Raw genomic sequence first — 17138 nt, 5'->3', positions numbered from 1 at the left:
TGGGAGGTTAGGAAACCTGCCCACGTTTATATGAAGAAGGCCACCCGTCTGGGATTTGAACCAGGTCTGTTTGACTCCAAAGCCCCAAGCAAAGGCAGGATTTGGAAGTAACTTTTGCACCAGGCCCTTGGGTCCATCTTGAAAGGCTCAGCCTCCAACCTCAGTCCCTCTGAGGAAGTCAGATGTGCTGCAGCCTCTGGCACTCAGCCCCCGCCTGGCCTGGTCAGCATTGCCCAGTGTCACGACTCCCTGGGAGACATAACACAGCAGGATTCTACCGAGTGGCCAAGAAATGTGTGAAAAGGGCTCACCCTTACCAGTAATCCTGCAGATGCACTCAAAACCACACCCACTTAGATGCATTTCGTACTGGTCAGATTGGGGGGAAACAGTAAAGTCTGACAATCCCAGATGTAAGCGAAGATGTTAGAATAGGGAGAACTCATAAACAGCGCTGGAGGCAGACCCTGAGTCTACTTCAAAGTCAACTTGAGAAAACAGAATGCGACTCTAGGTCTATACGCCAGGGCAAGACTCCCATATGGAACTAAGGAGACATGGTCATAGATTCATAGATCAATAGCAATAGCAAAAGGAAGAAAAAAACAAGCTTGCCTATAAAAGAATGGATAAGTAAATTATGGTATGTTCAGTCAATGGAAAACCAAGCAGTGATGCAAATAAGGGAGCTACGCTGACCTGTTATTACATGGCTAACTCCCAAATATTGTTCAAAAAAAAAGCAAGTTGAAAAAGGACTTATATCGTTTGCTCACACTGAGGTAAAAGCAAAACAGCTAGATAGTGTAAAGAATTTATATATGTAGTAAAAAGCACAAAGCGTGCATCAGGATGGTAAATGTCCCAAATTCGGGAGAGACTGGGCTCAGGAAGGTAGAAGAGATAATGAGATCAGGACAGGGTTGCAGGAGCCTTTGCACCTTTAAGACTTTATTTTTTTTCTTCAGCTGTGTTGGTCGGTCAGCATGTAGGGGGCCAGTATATTACTCGGTATTTTATGTGTGCTGAAAGTAATTTATTAACAATGAAAGTTATCTATTTAGCCAGTATTTGCCATAGTACACACGGAAGACCAGTTCTGGGATATTAATAAGCATCATAAAAAGAGTGTTAAATGGTTCAATAACTTTAGGAAACACTAGCCTAAATAAAATTAAATAGGCTTTAAAAAAATTTTCTCCATGTTTTTAACATCCTATGTGGCTTGTAAATCTCAAAGAGGTTTTCCTGTTTAAATATTTTACCCCAGAGCCAGGGTCAGCAAACTTCAGCTGTTTGCTGCCTATTTTTGTAAATAAAGTTGTACAGGAAAACAGCCATTCCCACGTGTTCTGATTCTACAGCTGCTTTGCCACTGCGGTTACAGCAGAGATCAGGTGGCCATGAAGCCTAAGATATTTACTATCTGCCTTTTACAGAAAGAAGTTGTGGACGCATCATAGATCATCCTAAGGGACTGGTGTTCCTGGGAGTACATTTGGAGATTGAAACACTAGAACTTTGCCCTCACACCTCAGGAATTGGTCTATTTATTGGTGAAAAGTGTTAGAAAGAAAACCATCCGTTCTTTCTACAATTCCTTAGAGGATGGTGTGTGTGTGTGTTCATCTTGAATCTCTAGCATCAAGCTTAATAGGTAGCATATTCTTAGCAATTGCCATGTGCTTCATTGAATTGATTTAAACTTAAAAACCATTTGTGAAATGGTTTAATTAGGATATAGATTCATTAGCTGTAATGGACATGTGAAATACCTGTGGCTTGGATAGGATAGCCATTGAAAATTCTCTCTCACGTAATAATCCAGGTATAAGCAGTCCTGGGCTGTTGTGGCAACTCCTATTCCTTGGGTGATGTTTTCCTCTGCAAGTCCCCACCCAACAGGACTACATCTCTCTAGTCAGAAGAGGGAAAGTAAAAGGTCAAGGCATGCCCCAGAAATACATACAACTTCCCTTCGCATCCTATTGGCCAGTATGTGGTCATAGGACCTACATAGCTGCAAGAGACTCTGGGAAATATAGTCTTTACCAGAGCAGCCATGTGTTCACCTAAAACTTCAAGTCCTGCAACAATACCAAAAGAAGACAAGGGACTCTAAGGGACAATAACCAATCTGTGCCAAAAGGGATCCAGTCAGTTCTGGCATCCTTTATCAGAAGTGACTCTGTTCTCTAGAGGGTGACGTTATTTTGGACTGTGTAACATAAGCCATGATGCTAAAGCAAGAAATCTATAATGCTGCTTCATCGTTTTCTTCTCGAAAGAACATGACAACACATTCCAATATGAGCACGCTGGTTTCATTCTCTTGGGTATTTGCAGCCCTTGCTCTTGAGATAAATCTTTTTAAACATATTCCAACCGACCCAGGATTTCTATCTTTTGGAGGGGAGGTAATGGCACTGGGTCTTGCCACTAACTAGGCATCTACTTCTCAGGAGGAGAGGAGTTCTAGCCCCCTTGGTATCTCCCCTAAGGCAGAGAGAACTGGGGAGGAGGAAGACATGAATCACACCTTACCTTACCCACAGCAGTCTTACTAAGCTGGTTCTTTTCTGTACTTTAGTAGCAACATTAAACAGCAAGTGAGCACAATTTTCGGACAAAGATTTCTTCCAGGAACTTTTGCAAACATGTACATGTTCCATTTGCTGAGATAATATAATTTTTTTCTTTCTTAGAAAAGTGCACAGAGATATTGGGGTGACTTACCTCAGCACAAAACACTCTCTGTTAATCTTTTTGCTGTCCAAAAGAAAAGTAAAAAATCATCAGCTGGGAGACTGGAGGCCTGTGGAAGGGAACGTGACTGAGGCTTTCTTGGGAAAGTGAGCCGAGGAGGGATACAGGGCTGGTATCCACATCAGGCCTGTAGCCCTGTGATTTGCCATTTCACGAGTCATTTCTGAAAGTGTCATTTTATTGTCACGCTTTCAAAATCCTGTAATGGGAACTACTTGATATATAAGAGATGATGCAAAAAAAACCAAAACAATTTTTTTATTGCTGTGCGCCAGAGTTTCTAAGTCTCAGCACTATGACTTTTGGGGCTGAAAGATGCTTTGTCTCTGGGGGTGGAGGTTGGGGGACTGTCCTGTGTGTTGTGGGGTTTTTGGTAGCACCCTTGCCTCTACCTACTAGATGCTGGTAGCACCTCCCTAGTGTGACAGCCAAAAATCTCTCCAGAGATTGCCAAATGTCCCCTGGGGGACAGAATCATCCCCGGTTGAGAATCACTGATCTACACAAATGCTACGTTTTTTTCATAGAGAGACTTGCAGAAGGACTTTAGAAAAAAGACCTGGATTCTATCCCTAAACGTGACTCTGACTCACACAGATTAGTCAACCCTTGTCAGGCTTCCGGTTTCCTGATCTTAAGAAGGTGAGGAGTTAAGCTGAGTGACCTCTTTCCGCACTGACATTCCAAATCCTGCCAGTCAGAAGCTGTTATGTGGAACCTCTTTCTAGAATATGAAATCAAGGAAAGCAAAACGTGGCAGCAGTGGGGCAGATTTAAAGTGAGGGGCACACCAGGCAGGCAGGCAATAAAATAGTAGGGGAATGTGGGGGGGGGGGGTGGGAAACAGGCCTTGTTGGCTGGAATAGAGGGAGGAAGAAACACAATAGAGGGCGGCGCCTGTGGCTCAGTCGGTAGGGCGCCGGCCCCATATACCGAGGGTGGTGGGTTCGAACCCGGCCCTGGCCAAACTGCAACCAAAAAAAAAAAATAGCCGGGCGTTGTGGCGGGTGCCTGTAGTCCCAGCTGCTCGGGAGGCTGAGGCAAGAGAATCGCTTAAGCCCAGGAGTTGGAGGTTGCTGTGAGCTGTGTGAGGCCACGGCACTCTACCGAGGGCCATAAAGTGAGACTCTGTCTCTACAAAACAAAAAAAAAGAAACACAATAGAACCTCTGTAAGTTGACCACCTAAGGGACTATAACAAACTGGTCAACTCACAAAGGTGATCAATATAAGGAATTAGGCTTGCTATATTGACACGTACATGTGGTGCATGTCCAGCCTGTGAAAAGTAGGTCAACTTCAGGAGGTGGTCAATATAGGGAGGTGGTCAGCTATGGAGGTTCTACTATAGTTGAGAGGTAGGCAGCTCTCTGGAGGAGCCAATTGCAAGAGAACCTTAACCTTGAAGCTTGTGGTTGGGAATTGATATCACTTGGCATCTCGTAGTTATCCATAGTCACCCAGACAGCAGCATTTGAAGAGAATCTAAGAGAATGTGGAAGGCCTTTGACAACACAAAGGGGCAGCAGAGTGGGGTGGGAAGGAGGGCTCCCCCAAGCCTGCCTGGTTTCACATCCCAGTTCTCCCACTGACTGGCTGTGTGATCTTGGGCGAGTTTCTTAGCCAATCCAAACTATAGCGTCCTCTTCTAAAAATGAATATACATTTTCTAGGGTAAAGAAAGTAGTGGATAAGATCATATATGCCAATAAGTATGTATGTATGTGTATTTATATGTTGACACACGTAGTATGTACATGTCTGTACTCATTCACATATGGGCATAGGGAATATCGATATACACATGTAAGTATATATTGTATACCTGTGTATATACACATAGATAATTAGAATAACTGCTGACACATAATAAATGCTCTATGTGTTTGCAAAAATTTTTATTATGAAAACCAATAAAATATTTTGAGTATGGAAGCACTCCAGAATGCCTAGCACACCATTTTACTTACAATAAGTGACCAGAAAGAATTCATAGAGATTTCTTAAAATATTATCTCCTTTAAAAAAAATTATCTCCTTAATATTCATCTCTAATACTAGAACATATCACATTTGCCTTTCCTTAGCCCAGGGTCCAAGACACACAAACAAATAGACCCAGCTGGATATAAGACAGCAGGGAGAATGGGGCGAGCCTGTGCTCCACATAAAAGCTTTCTAATCAAACTGTTGTGACCCATGGTGTTGGCACACAGCAAGGGTCCTAGGACTAGAGCCCTAGAGTTTTCCCTCTGCACTCAGGCTAAGCATCCCCTTCTTCCCTCCCCTCCTCACCCTTCAACCTTCTTTCTTCCCTAAGTTCTCTTCTGCCACAATAGCAATTAAATCTCAACATGAGTTTTGGCAGGAATATTCAAACCATAGCAGACAATTATCTTCTTAGTTCATGTATTAAATAGATGACAAACTGCTATAACAGAGTGACTGCAGAAGATGATGGCTTCACCAAGATAGATGTCATTTCTCTCTCATGTAGCAGATCAGCCATTGCTGGCTATGGGGTAACTCTGCCCCATAAGATCTTTTGAAAACCCAAGTTCCTTTTATCTTGTTAATCTGTGACTTTTTTAGAGCAGGGGGTCAGCAAACTATGGACCCTGAATCACCTCCTGTTCTTTTAAATAAAGTTTTATTAGAACAAAGCTACACCTATTTGTTTGCTTATCATCGATGGCTGTTTTCAAGCTTCAACAGCGGAGTTGAATAGTCACAACAGAGGCCATATGGCCAACAGCCTAAAATATAAACTGTCTTGCCTTTTAGGAAAATCTCTGCCCTAGAGAATTAGGCTCACCTGCATGGTCAGAGCGGGGACATTGACAAATATCCTTGTCAGCTGGGGAAGGGGACAAAGGGAAAGCCAGGATCAGTAGCTTCCTTTTAAGTAAATGGCATAGACAGTGGTGTCCTAGTAAATGTTTAACAGTCAGCTATCCCAGGAGGGCAGCCGAAGCTGTGGTTTGCAGTGTCTACCAGTGACCGTGGTGTAAACGTTCCCACTATGGCTGATTTCAAGTTAGCAATAAGGTGTCACTGAACACGGAGTAGACATGACGCTCACAGTTGGGTTTTGAGAGCCCATAAGTTCCAAGCTCCAGCATCCAACACAACACTGGACGCAGAAGTCACATTTACCTGTGTTTTGTTGGTGAAAACTTAATCCCGTGGCTGTAACTAGGAATCTGGGGTCTGGGAAATGTAGCCCCTGGGTAGATCACATGGAATCTGGGAAATGTAGCCCCTGGATAGCCATGTGGCCAGCCAAAACTCAGTGAGGCCATTCTATATTACCGTAAGGAAGAAGTAGAAAATGGGTGCTGGCGACAGTTAGCAATCATGGCCACACATTTCTGCTGCCTCACAAGGGCGCAGGCTTGGGGGCACACCCGAGCCTCAGTTTCCTTGCCAGTAGAATGGAAATCATCATGCTGGTCTCCTTCCTGGAGGAAAGTGAGTGCTTAGCCCGGTACCTGGCACCTAACAAGCATACAATGAAGGGTGGCTTTTGTATTGCTGATCATGGTTATGAGGCTGTTGAGGCGTTTTGGGGTATAGATTCTGGAGTCACAGAATCCCTTTGGAAAGCTATGCAGAAGTCCAGCGTTTGACACGTTACTAAGACCTGGGCTGTACAGAGTGACTAGTGAGACAGACTATAGCCAGACTCCCGGGTTCAAACCCTGACTCCTACTTAGCTGTGTGACATGGGCAAGTTAATTAACCTCACTGTGCCCCATTTTGCCTATCTGTAAATTAGATTAAAAATATTAATGCCTCTTACAGGGTTATCATGGGAATTAAACAAGTTAATGTCTGTTTAAAGCTTATATCTGGTACATAGGCAGTGCTATGTAGATGTATTTGTTAAATACAAGAAAGCACATCTTAAAAAGCACATAAAATTTTATGTATTAGGAAACAAAATGAAATAAAGTAACCTGTGCGGGGTTACCCAGTTAAGTGAGGGCACGGCCGAGAGATAAACCAGGAGCAGTCTGGCCTCCAAGCTCACACTGTCCTCTAGGACGGGCTTCCCAGGGTTAGTTACACTTAGAGTCATACCTTCAGGGAACCTGGGAGCTACAAGTTGCCTTCTGGCACCAGTGGACCAGGATTGGTCCTGGGAGCAAGGGAAGAGCAGGAGGCTGGTTGGGCAGACTCACAGCACCCTAAGGGGCTCTGGACTGTTCCAGAAATTGTGCTTTTCCCCAGCACTGACTCCCTCCCCAACTTCTGCCAACATGTACAGTTTGCTTGCAAAACTATGCCTGACAGGGATGGCAGCCTTTGTGGGGGCCAGGGTTTCCCCACTGGGGAAAGGATTGTCTCAATTCTCATGGTATTTGTTAGGTAACGATGTCTAATTTGAAAGCTTAAGAATCACTTGGACCATAATGTTCTTTAGAGTCTGCGTCTCTGTATTTGCCTCTTCCAAATACAGTATATTCTTTCCAGAGTCTGCACTTGGCTTTGCAATTTATAATAGTGATTATGATAGATTTCCAACATTTAACAAGAGCTAGGTACTCTTCTAGGCACTGTACATGAATTGTCTCATTTAATCCACACCCAAAACCCTGTGAGGAAGGTATCACTAAGCTCATTTTACAGAGAAGAAAACCAAACAACGACATGGTTAAGTAACTAGCCCCAAGAACACAGAAGAGCTGAGCAGCAGAGCTGGGATTGAATGCAGGAAGTGAGAGGCCAGAGGTCATGCTCATAACGTCTATGCTAGCTTTAAAAAATAATGAGCACAGCTGGGAGCAGTGGCTCACATCTGTAATCCTAGCACTTTGGCAGGCTGGGGGTGGGTGGATTTCCTGAGCTCACAGGTTCAAGACCAGCCTGAGCAAGAGTGACCCTGTCTCTAAAAACAGCTGGGTGTTGTGGCAGGCACCTGTAATCCCAGCTATTTGGGAGGCTGAAGCAAGAGAATCACTTGAGCCCAAGAGTTTGAGGTTGCTGTGAGCTATGATGCCATGGCACTCTACCAAGCGCAACAAAATAAGACTCTGTCTCAAAATAATAATAATAATAACAATAATAATAAGCACATAAAGGGATCTGAGGCCTCACTACCTTGCATCTGGCACTAGGAATGCATCCAGGGGTCTGCAGAATGCATTAACCCCTGCTTCAGCGCCACCTCCCTCACAGGGGAGAAAAGGCAACGCCATCCTCAGGCCTGCAGGTGTCCTGGAAGACATGTTTCTGAAGTCACAGCCTTGAAGTGGTGGAAGTAATCAAGCCAGTCTTTGGGGCTGGGGCACTTGAGAAATCAGAGAAACTGATGACCTTGGCAGCAGACCTCATCCTTAAATTGATCAGGTTTTTTTTTTTTACTGCATCGTTGAAAGCCATTCGAAGGGAAAACCACAAAGTTGGTTGCCTTCTAGTGAAGCCCCAGGCAACTGTTTCAATAGATCTCTGCGTAAATAGATCAGGCACTTAGGAGGGTATACTGATTTGTCCAGGCCACAGGAGGACCCGTTGGTTTATAGCAGTAGAGATCCTTCAGGCACTTTCTAGGAAGAGTAGATGGAGCTCTGAACAATGCTTACAGTAATGCTTTTATGCAGAGTTGAAATCATCCAACTAAGTTGAACAGAGAGCCATGTCTTCACAGTCTTATTATGGAAAATGTTTTCTTAACTGCTTTAGTTTACTTGCTTGACTTAGCTGGTAAAATTCAGTAACTCTGGATGACCAAGGGATTCTTGATAACCATATACTTTCTGGGGCCTGCTTTCAAGAATGAATGGTGCCAAGAGCACACCATAGGGAAAAGACAGTCTCTCCAGAGAAGGATATTGGGAAAGCTGGATATCCACATGCAGAAGAATCCTTATCTCACCCATATTCACAAATCAACTCAAAATGGCTTGAAGGCTTACATGTAAGAAACTGTAAAATGACTAGAAGAAAACTTAGGGGGAAATTTCCACAACATTGCTCCTGCTGTTTCCTCCCCCTGGAATGTCCTTCCCCAAAAGTATACTCAACAAAAGCAAAAATAGACAAGTGGGATTGCATCAAACTAGAAAAGCTTCTGCACAGCAGAGGAAATAATAGAGGGAAGGGACAACCTACAGAATGAAAGAAAATATTCATAAACTATATATCTGGTAAGGGGGTTAATGTCCAAAATATACAAGGAACTCAAACAACTCAATAGCAAGAAAACAAATAACCAAATAACAATGAGCAATGGACCTAAGTAGATACTTCTCCAGAGATGACATACAAATGGCTGAGAGGTATGTGGGAAAATGTTCAATGTCACTAATCATTGGGGATTGCAAATGAAAACCACCGTGAGATCTCACCTTACACCTACTGCTGTCATCAAAAAGCCAGAAGAAGTGTTGGCAAGGAAGAAAAGGGAACCTTTGTACACACTGCTGATGGGAATGTAAATTAGTGCAGTTATAAGAGAATCAAGTATGTAACTTCCTCAAAAAATTAAAAATAGAACCAATAAATGTCCCAGTGATCTGACTACTGGGTATATATCCAAAGGAAATGAGAACAGTCTGTCCATGAGTTCACTGCGTTCCGATGTTTATTGCAGCACTATTCACAATAGCCAAGATAAGGAAACAGCCTGTCTATCAACTGATGAATGGATAAAGAAAATGTGGTGTATTGTTGTACACATAGTGGAATACTCTTCAGCCTTAAAAAAGAAGGAAATTTGTGACAAAGTGGATGAACCCAGAGGACGTTATGTTAGGTGAAATAAGCCAGGCATAAGAAGAAAGATATCCCATGTTCAGAAGCAGAGAGTAGAATGATGCTTACCAGGGGTGGGGAGGTGAGGGGGGATTGGAGAGACGTTGATCAAGTGTTGCAAATTTTCTTTTTTTTTTTTTGCAAAAATATGGAACGCTTCACGAATTTGCGTGTCATCCTTGCGCAGGGGCCATGCTAATCTTCTCTGTATCGTTCCAATTTTAGTATATGTGCTGCCGAAGCGAGCACAAGTGTTGCCCATTTTCAATTAAAGAGGAATACGTTTGGGGGCCTAGTGCACACTATCTGGGTGAAAGAAACACTTACGTGTATAACTTTGACTCAACCTGTACAAAAACAAAGTATGTCAACAAAATGTGTACTCCCTAATATTCCAAAATAAAAAAATAAATTAAACGTAGAGATTTCATTGGGAAAAAAGGAGGAATAAATTTAAGAGATCTATTGTACAACAAGGTAACTATAATCAACAACAATATATCATATACTTGAAAATCACTAGGAGCGTAGATTTTGTGTCCTCCCTGCAAATAAACAGATGAGGTAATGCATATGTTAATTAGGAGATAATGTATATGTTAATTAGCTTGATTTATTAGCCATACCGCGTTGTGTATATATTTCAAAACATCGTGTTGTACACCGTGAGTATGTATAATGTTTCATGGTTAATTAAAATTAAATTAGTTTTTTAAAGAATGAATGGTAGATTATGTATGTCTCCCCACAACGCACCAGGCACCACTGGAGATGGAACAGAGAACAAGATAGATGTGATCTGTCCCAGGAGGGTGACATGCTAGTGGGAGAAAAAAAAAACTTTTAAAATAAATACACAAACAAAGTGGCCACAAACTGCAAAAGGAGCTAATAAGGTGACTTTGGCCTGGGAGGGGATATGTCAAGGCAAGAGGGGGGCAGGCTCTGGTTCAGATGGACTGTTTAGAGACATCCTCCTTTGGACATGACATTCAAACTTACCCTTGAAGGATGAGAAAGAGCCAGGCCTGCAGAGCCAGGGGGAGGGAACAGCAGGAGCCGAGTCCTGGAGGAAGGAAAGATCTTGCCTGGAGAAGGGACAGAAGAGGAGAGCTGCTCGTGCCGAGGGAAGGGGGCAGGGAGCTTGGTAGCGGTGTGTGGCCCAGAACCTGCACAGCCCAGTAGGCCACATGTTGAGAGCTGGATTTTATCCTCAATAACACTGGAAAGCACTGAACGGTTGTAAGGAGAAGTGTACCAAGGTCCCATTTATGGTCTAAGCTCACTCTGACCTTGTATAAGAGACTGGTTTGGATGGGAGGAGAAGGGAAGCAGGAAAACCAGTTAGGAGGCTACTTCACTGATCTCGCTATCCAAGAGATAGATGTTGGTGTTGGGTCCAAGTAGGGGCAGTAGAGATGGGGAAACGTGGATGGGTTTGGGAATGGGCGAAATCAACAGCTGATGGAATGGACATGGGTGTGGCGGAAGGTTCTGGCCTTAGCACCTGGGTAGCCAGTGGTGCCATTTACTGAGATGGGATGGGTAAAGGACAGGTTCCATTTTGGAGTCTGTCATTCGAGAGATGAGCTCAAGCAGGCAGGTGTATGTGTGGACACATCAGCATGTGGAAGAGCCCGGCCCCACTGCAGGGGGCAGCTTGGGAGGGTGTCGGGTCACCCCTGGTCAGACCCTGGCTCACCAATTCGGAGCTCTGTGACTCGGGCAGTCTCGTACCTGTGGAGTGGTGCTCCAAACACCTCTGCCTCAGGACCTGTGATGACTGTCTCAGTTGATACATGGGAAGAGCTTAGATTTCAATAGTAAGTATTCAGTAAATGTCAGCTTCCTATAATAACAATTATCATCATCAGCATCTTAGCTACAGTAATTTTCTTGCCATTTGTCTCTTTCTAATTAAAATCAAGGACCTAGGTTGCTGGTAAACACTTTTGATGTTCTTGGAATTATCTATTTACAAGTCTATGAGCTCCATGTACCACAGGGTCTGGGTCTCACTTCTCAACAGCCCCCCAGCATGGGCCCTGCACACAGTAGGTGCTCGATGATATTTATCCAGTCTCTTGGAGTTTAGCTTGACTATAGAGAAAAATGCTTCTTTGAATGAGTCTACTAAGCACAGAGATTTTTAGAAGGGACTTAAACACAGACAAAAAGGAGAAAGCTACGGTTGAGTGTTTTTCTTTCTTTATTTTTTATTAAGTAAATTTATTTAAGGTTAATGTGAGGGCACAAACAACCAGATCAAAATATTTGTGGTTATGTCCCACACAACGAGTGTTTTTCTGTGACAGTGATAATTTACATCATCTTTGCCCCAAGAAGGGAGCCCTTGATTTCACATAGCAGCCCCTTCAGAATTGGATGGTGGTCTCATAGAAGAAATGTTGTTCCTGCAACAAGTCAAATCTGATACCGCCTCAGGATTTGCACACATGCCCAAACAAGGCCCAAACACTCATTACAACACACAGACCCCGCCCTTACCTCCGGGAAGCCTCCATGAGGCCTACCCTGGGACCTTGCCCTGTGACTCTGGCCCACTTCCCTGTGTCCGGTTTGTTTGGCCTGAAGCTTCTTCCTTCCCCACTTTTTAGGGATCATTTGTCCCTTGGATAAAGGCTTCAGCCACACCAGGAGTCTCCCGGGTGACAGATGCTATTTATATTTAAATTCTGCACACTTGACCCCTCAGATGCTATTTATATTTGGGAGGGACCCATGGTTTTTCCTCATGTTCTTTTTCATCCCATGGCAGGTAGTTCTACCCTTTCCCAGATAAAAGAGAAGATGCCCAGTTAAATCTCAATTTCAGATAGACAATGAATAATGTTTTAGTGTAAGTATCCCATGCAACATTTCTAAAGTACTGTTATTTGCTACATCGGGCAACCCCAGGTACAGGAGAGTCAAGTTCAAAGCTCCCACGAGTTGGGCCAAGAAGCCCTATGGCACAGCCAAATTCCGTGTCATAGAAGTGCACGTCTGGGATGCTGATACTGTGTCTGAAGCCAGGCCCCAAGTCCCCCCATCCCCTCCCACCAGGACAGCCGTCGGTCTTCCCTAAGAGTCTTCCAACAATGTTGAAAAGGTCCACCTGCCATGAAAGGGTCTTAATGCTGGAGTCCAGGTCCCGGTCAGCTATGGACCCCTACACAGCTTTCATCTCCCTCCCAGGCTCTCATCTAAATAGGGCTCTGGAGGTCTGGCCTGACACTTAGTGTGCAAACCGGACCCCAGCTCAGCACTCAGGCCTCTGTTCCCCTGGTGTCTGTCTACGCCGCATCAGCTCCCCCTGCTGGCAGATGCAAAATCTTCTAGTATCAAGTGCAGGGGTATCTCCTACCCCTGAGTTCCTGCTCCGGGATGGTCTTCAGGCCAAGGCAAAGCGAGACAACAGGAACCCAACCACAAGACAAGGGCACACACTGCCCGAGGCGCTCTCTGTGGCTCACCCTTCAGGGGCTCCCCCCACATCCTAGCCTTACTGGTGCTTTCAGCATTCTAGAGCAATAGCCCCTTCCGTTTCCTCCAGGGGCCTTCTTTCTGCCAGCGTGTGTTAGAGGCAAGAGCAAAACCAGGAATTCTGCACACCTGGCCCCTCTCCTCAGGGCCCAACCCCCTGAGTCGGCAAGCAGAGGGGTTCTGAAGGGTCAGAACTGATGCCAGCTAAAACTCAAGTGGTTCGCCAGCCCCTGGGCAGGGCCCCTACTCACGGAGAAGGCAGAGCCCACAACCTCGGCTCCATCCTAGCATCCACCATCTTGACTCAGCCCCTTGTCACTTCACGCTCTGGTGGAGGCTACTTCTGTCTGCTCGGCTGGTTCATAGCACTAACTCATCTCCCCACCACTAAAGTTGGCTCCCCTCAAACCACCCTCCACCCTCTCCTGGGGTTGGCCACCCAACCATATCATTCCCCTGCTGGCTTTTAAGGATAAAGTCTTAAGTGAAAGGCCCTCTGTGATCCAGCCCCAGAAACACAAAACCTCCGGAGTTCCCCTCACACAGGCTGCCGTGACCCACCTCCATACTTTCGTTCGTATGGGCCCTGCTCAGAGTTCTTCTGCCTTCTCTACTCCTGTTTCCTGATTTCAGACAGCTGAGCAGAGCAGTCACCTTGCCCAGGAGGCCTGGGTGCCCGGGGCTCTGTTTGGCGCAGCTTTCTTGTACTGCCACGCGTGTGTTCTGTAATAGTGCTGCGTCTCTGATGCCTCGATCCTTGTGTTTGCCACGTTGAATTAATATACTAACCCGTGCCTGCACCCGCTTCCCTTCCAAGCAGGGGCCCCCAGGGCAAGGGCGGACATGTTTACCTCTGTGTTTTCAGCACCTACAGCAGAGCTCGGTGCAAACAAGTGCTCAAAAAATGCTTAGTGATATCATTTAATAATTAACTAATCATGAGAAGAAAGGAACGTCCTTTGCAGGCAGTTCGTATCAGCGTCAGATTCTGCTGCTTGTCCTCCTCGCCCCTTCCCTAACCTCTTTCTCCATGCACCTGCTGGCTGCATGCGGCTCCAGGGCGCCTTGCCATTCAGACTCCCATTGTATCTCACCAGCCCTCTGTCTTGCTTCTGTTTTGAATGTAGGGAATCCACCCATTCTGTCTTCATTCAGCTCACACTTGCCACCTCCGTGTACTGTGTGCTGTCTGGCCTTGGGAGGGAGAGACCCACTAGACATGGGCGTTGCTCTTAGAAGTCCCTGGCCTCGAGTGGGCAGTCACACAAACAAACAGGCAAATAGTGGGTGCCGTGGTTGGGGGACCGGGTGATCCAGTAGATAAGCAGGCCGGCTCTCCACACAGACTACGTTGGTTCACATCCCAGCTCCGCTGCTTGCAGACGGTGTGGCCCTGGGCCCTTATCTGTGTCTGTTTCCCCGTGGTTTGGGGTTGTGTGGAGATTCACATAAGGAGTTTAGCAGAGTGCCTAGCCCATAGTAAGCATTCAGAAAATATGAGCCATTATGATCCCCAGCTCAGTATGCTCTGCCAGCACAGAGGAGACAATCCGAGCTGCAGCAGTTATAAAGGACAGAGGATCAAGGGACATGAGAGGCAATTATTTTAATTGCAGCCTAGAAACAAGTCATTTACAGGGACAGCAAATGCCGAGCTCTGTGATGCTTCCACAGGAGTTTGCTCCTGTGGCCCTCAGGGGCCGGTCTCTGGGGAAACTGCTGCACCCATGTGACGGTCCCTCCCTTCCTTAGGGCCGACGACTGCTTTTGCGCTTCTCGGAAGCTGGACGCAGTGGCCATCGAAGCCAAGTTTAAGCAGGACCTGGGCTTCAGGATGTTGAACTGCGGGCGGACGGACCTGGTGAAGCAGGCGGTGTCTCTGCTGGGGCCCGAGGGAATCAACACCATGAGCGAACAGGTACAGGATTCGGGGGTGCGGGGGTCTGGACAGGCACCCGCCTCTGCCGCGGGCACCGCCCCGGGCAGGACCCAGACGGTGGGCGAATCCCCAGTAGGCGCTGGACAGACGCGCCCCCTGCTGGTCCCTCGGGTCGCTCGCTTTTTAGAAAAAAAAATGTTAAATATAAAAATACTCTCGTTCATCTTTATAGAAGTAGCACATGATCATTGCAGCTGAAATAAAAAAGAGAGAAAAATAGGCCTATTCCAGAAAGGAAATAATGCCATCACCCATGTAACCATCATTTATATTTAGTATGTGTCCCTACGTCCTTTTTCTAGTGTGGTTAAAATTAGTTCCCTGCCTGTGCACGGGACAAGTTCAGACAAATTCCACCAAATGTTGGGGTATAGTTAAGATGCGCTGAAGTCACTCGGGGGATCTTAGGAGGGACCTCAGAGGTAGGCAGCCAGCCGCCCCAAACTCCTGAAGCGGAGGTACAGTGAGAGATGCTGGGGTCCAGCAGTCAGGGACAGGTCTTCCGGGGGTGACCCGTCATGGACTCACAGAACAAGCAGCTTTAAATGTGAGTCCCCGGTGGGACATCACAAGGGACAGACCTGGCTGCTCACCACATGGGCAGCTCTTGCGCAAGTTCCAGAGAGGGGATAGCAGGGACCATTTATTTAATTACAGCTGATAATTTTCCTGAACACCAAGGAGCCCTAATACATACATACATGCATGCACGCACACACACACACATACACACTTACACTGTTTTTAAAAATTCAGGGATTTATTATATCATATCTTGCTTTTTTCAATATTTTATATTAAAGGTACTTTACAATATTGTTGCATGTTCTTTTTTTTTTTTTTTTAAGAAACAGGACTCCTGGACGAGTCTTGAACTCCTGGACTCGACCATTCCTTCTCCCTTGTCCTCCCAAGTAGCTGGGATGAATAGCCACACATCTCTGTACCCTGCCTTATTTTTTTAATCACTTTTAATGGCTACGTAAAATGGTCATGTTGTTTAGTCATTGACCGTAACTTTTATTGTTACCTATATAGGTTGTTTCTAATTGCTTGTATTAATAATGCTGAACTAAACAAACGAGTCCTTGTTCATATCTCTGATTATTTCATTAGGGAAATTTTTAAAAATGGAAATGATAGCTCAGATGCATCAGCCTTTCTTCAGGTTCTCAATCTCAAGTTACCTTCCCACAACTTTTGTGTCCTTTTACATCCCCTCCAGCTATGTCTGTGTTCCCTATTAATCTCCTGTGTGTATCTTTTGCCTGTTTTTCACTGAAACCTTACTGTTTTTCTTCTTTATTTAGAAAAACTCTTTACATATTAGGTACATAATCCTTTGTTACAACATGACAAATTGTAACATTGTCAGTTTACTGTTTATCTTTTAACTTTGTTTATAATGTTTTCAATTAAGTATTCTTAATACCTTTGGAATTTTGTACGTTACGTGTATGCCTAGAAGCTAGGTATCTTTTATGGTTTTAATTTTTCCAATATGTCGCTAATCAAACTAGATACGATTTTGGTCTATGGTATAAGATAAGACTCTAGATTGGATGTTTTCCCAAATAACCACCTTCACAACACTATTTGCTGAAAATCCATCCCTTCCTTCTGTTGGTTGTGGTGATTTGTTTGTGATCATGGGCAGATATGGTTATTTCTAAAAGCCATTTCTCATTTGCTTGCCTTTTCCTTGTAAATGATAATGTCAAACCAGATGTCAGTGATGGGTAATGCCACACGCTCAGAGTCATCCAATTTCCCTTGATGCTGACCAGCAGCTCATATAGAGCAAAGATGACACTTGTTATATTGGGAAAGAGAAAATGTCAAGGAAACAGTGTTTACCAGTGAGACAGCTTAGGGCCGATACTGCAGAATCAATCTAGAACGTTCCTAAGGGCCATAAGTTGAAATCAATCATTTGTTTTAGCAAACACTCGTAGGTCCGTTGCACCCTAAGACAGACAGACAGATGAAAATTCTCCAATTTAAGCAAAGATAAATACTGGAAAGGCAATGGAAGCTCCTTTCTCACCACCATCTTGGTTTCCAAAACTTGGAGGGTTTTGACTTTCCGAGTTTTATTTTTGGCATGCTGGATTTTGAGCACAAGCATAGCCTCCTAAACACAAGTAAGATTTTCCTTTTGTTATCATTGTAAACGTTCTCCATTCTCTGG

At 44.9% G+C, this 17138-nt stretch overlaps 1 protein-coding gene and 1 non-coding gene across 4 annotated transcripts in view; one reads left to right on the top strand and one right to left on the bottom strand.

The window, feature by feature from the left end:
- Positions 1 to 17138, top strand: part of ABTB3 (ankyrin repeat and BTB domain containing 3) — a 296751-nt gene that overhangs the window by 241064 nt on the left and 38549 nt on the right. For all 3 annotated transcript variants that reach the window (XR_008378708.1, XM_053582736.1, XM_053582737.1), the window contains exon 5: positions 14761 to 14926. Coding sequence is in view for 2 of the 3 variants with exons in the window: in XM_053582736.1 (XP_053438711.1) it covers positions 14761 to 14926 (166 nt within the window). In the remaining variant the exon portion in view is untranslated. The remainder of the gene's footprint in view (positions 1 to 14760; positions 14927 to 17138) is intronic.
- LOC128582656 (U6 spliceosomal RNA) lies at positions 9665 to 9771 on the bottom strand. Its single transcript, XR_008379103.1, has one exon. It is a non-coding gene; the product is annotated as a U6 spliceosomal RNA (small nuclear RNA).

This window comes from Nycticebus coucang, chromosome 3 (genome assembly GCF_027406575.1).
Source record: "Nycticebus coucang isolate mNycCou1 chromosome 3, mNycCou1.pri, whole genome shotgun sequence".
Classification (NCBI taxonomy): Eukaryota; Metazoa; Chordata; class Mammalia; order Primates; family Lorisidae; genus Nycticebus; species Nycticebus coucang.
This window is presented reverse-complemented; position numbering and strand designations above follow the sequence as displayed.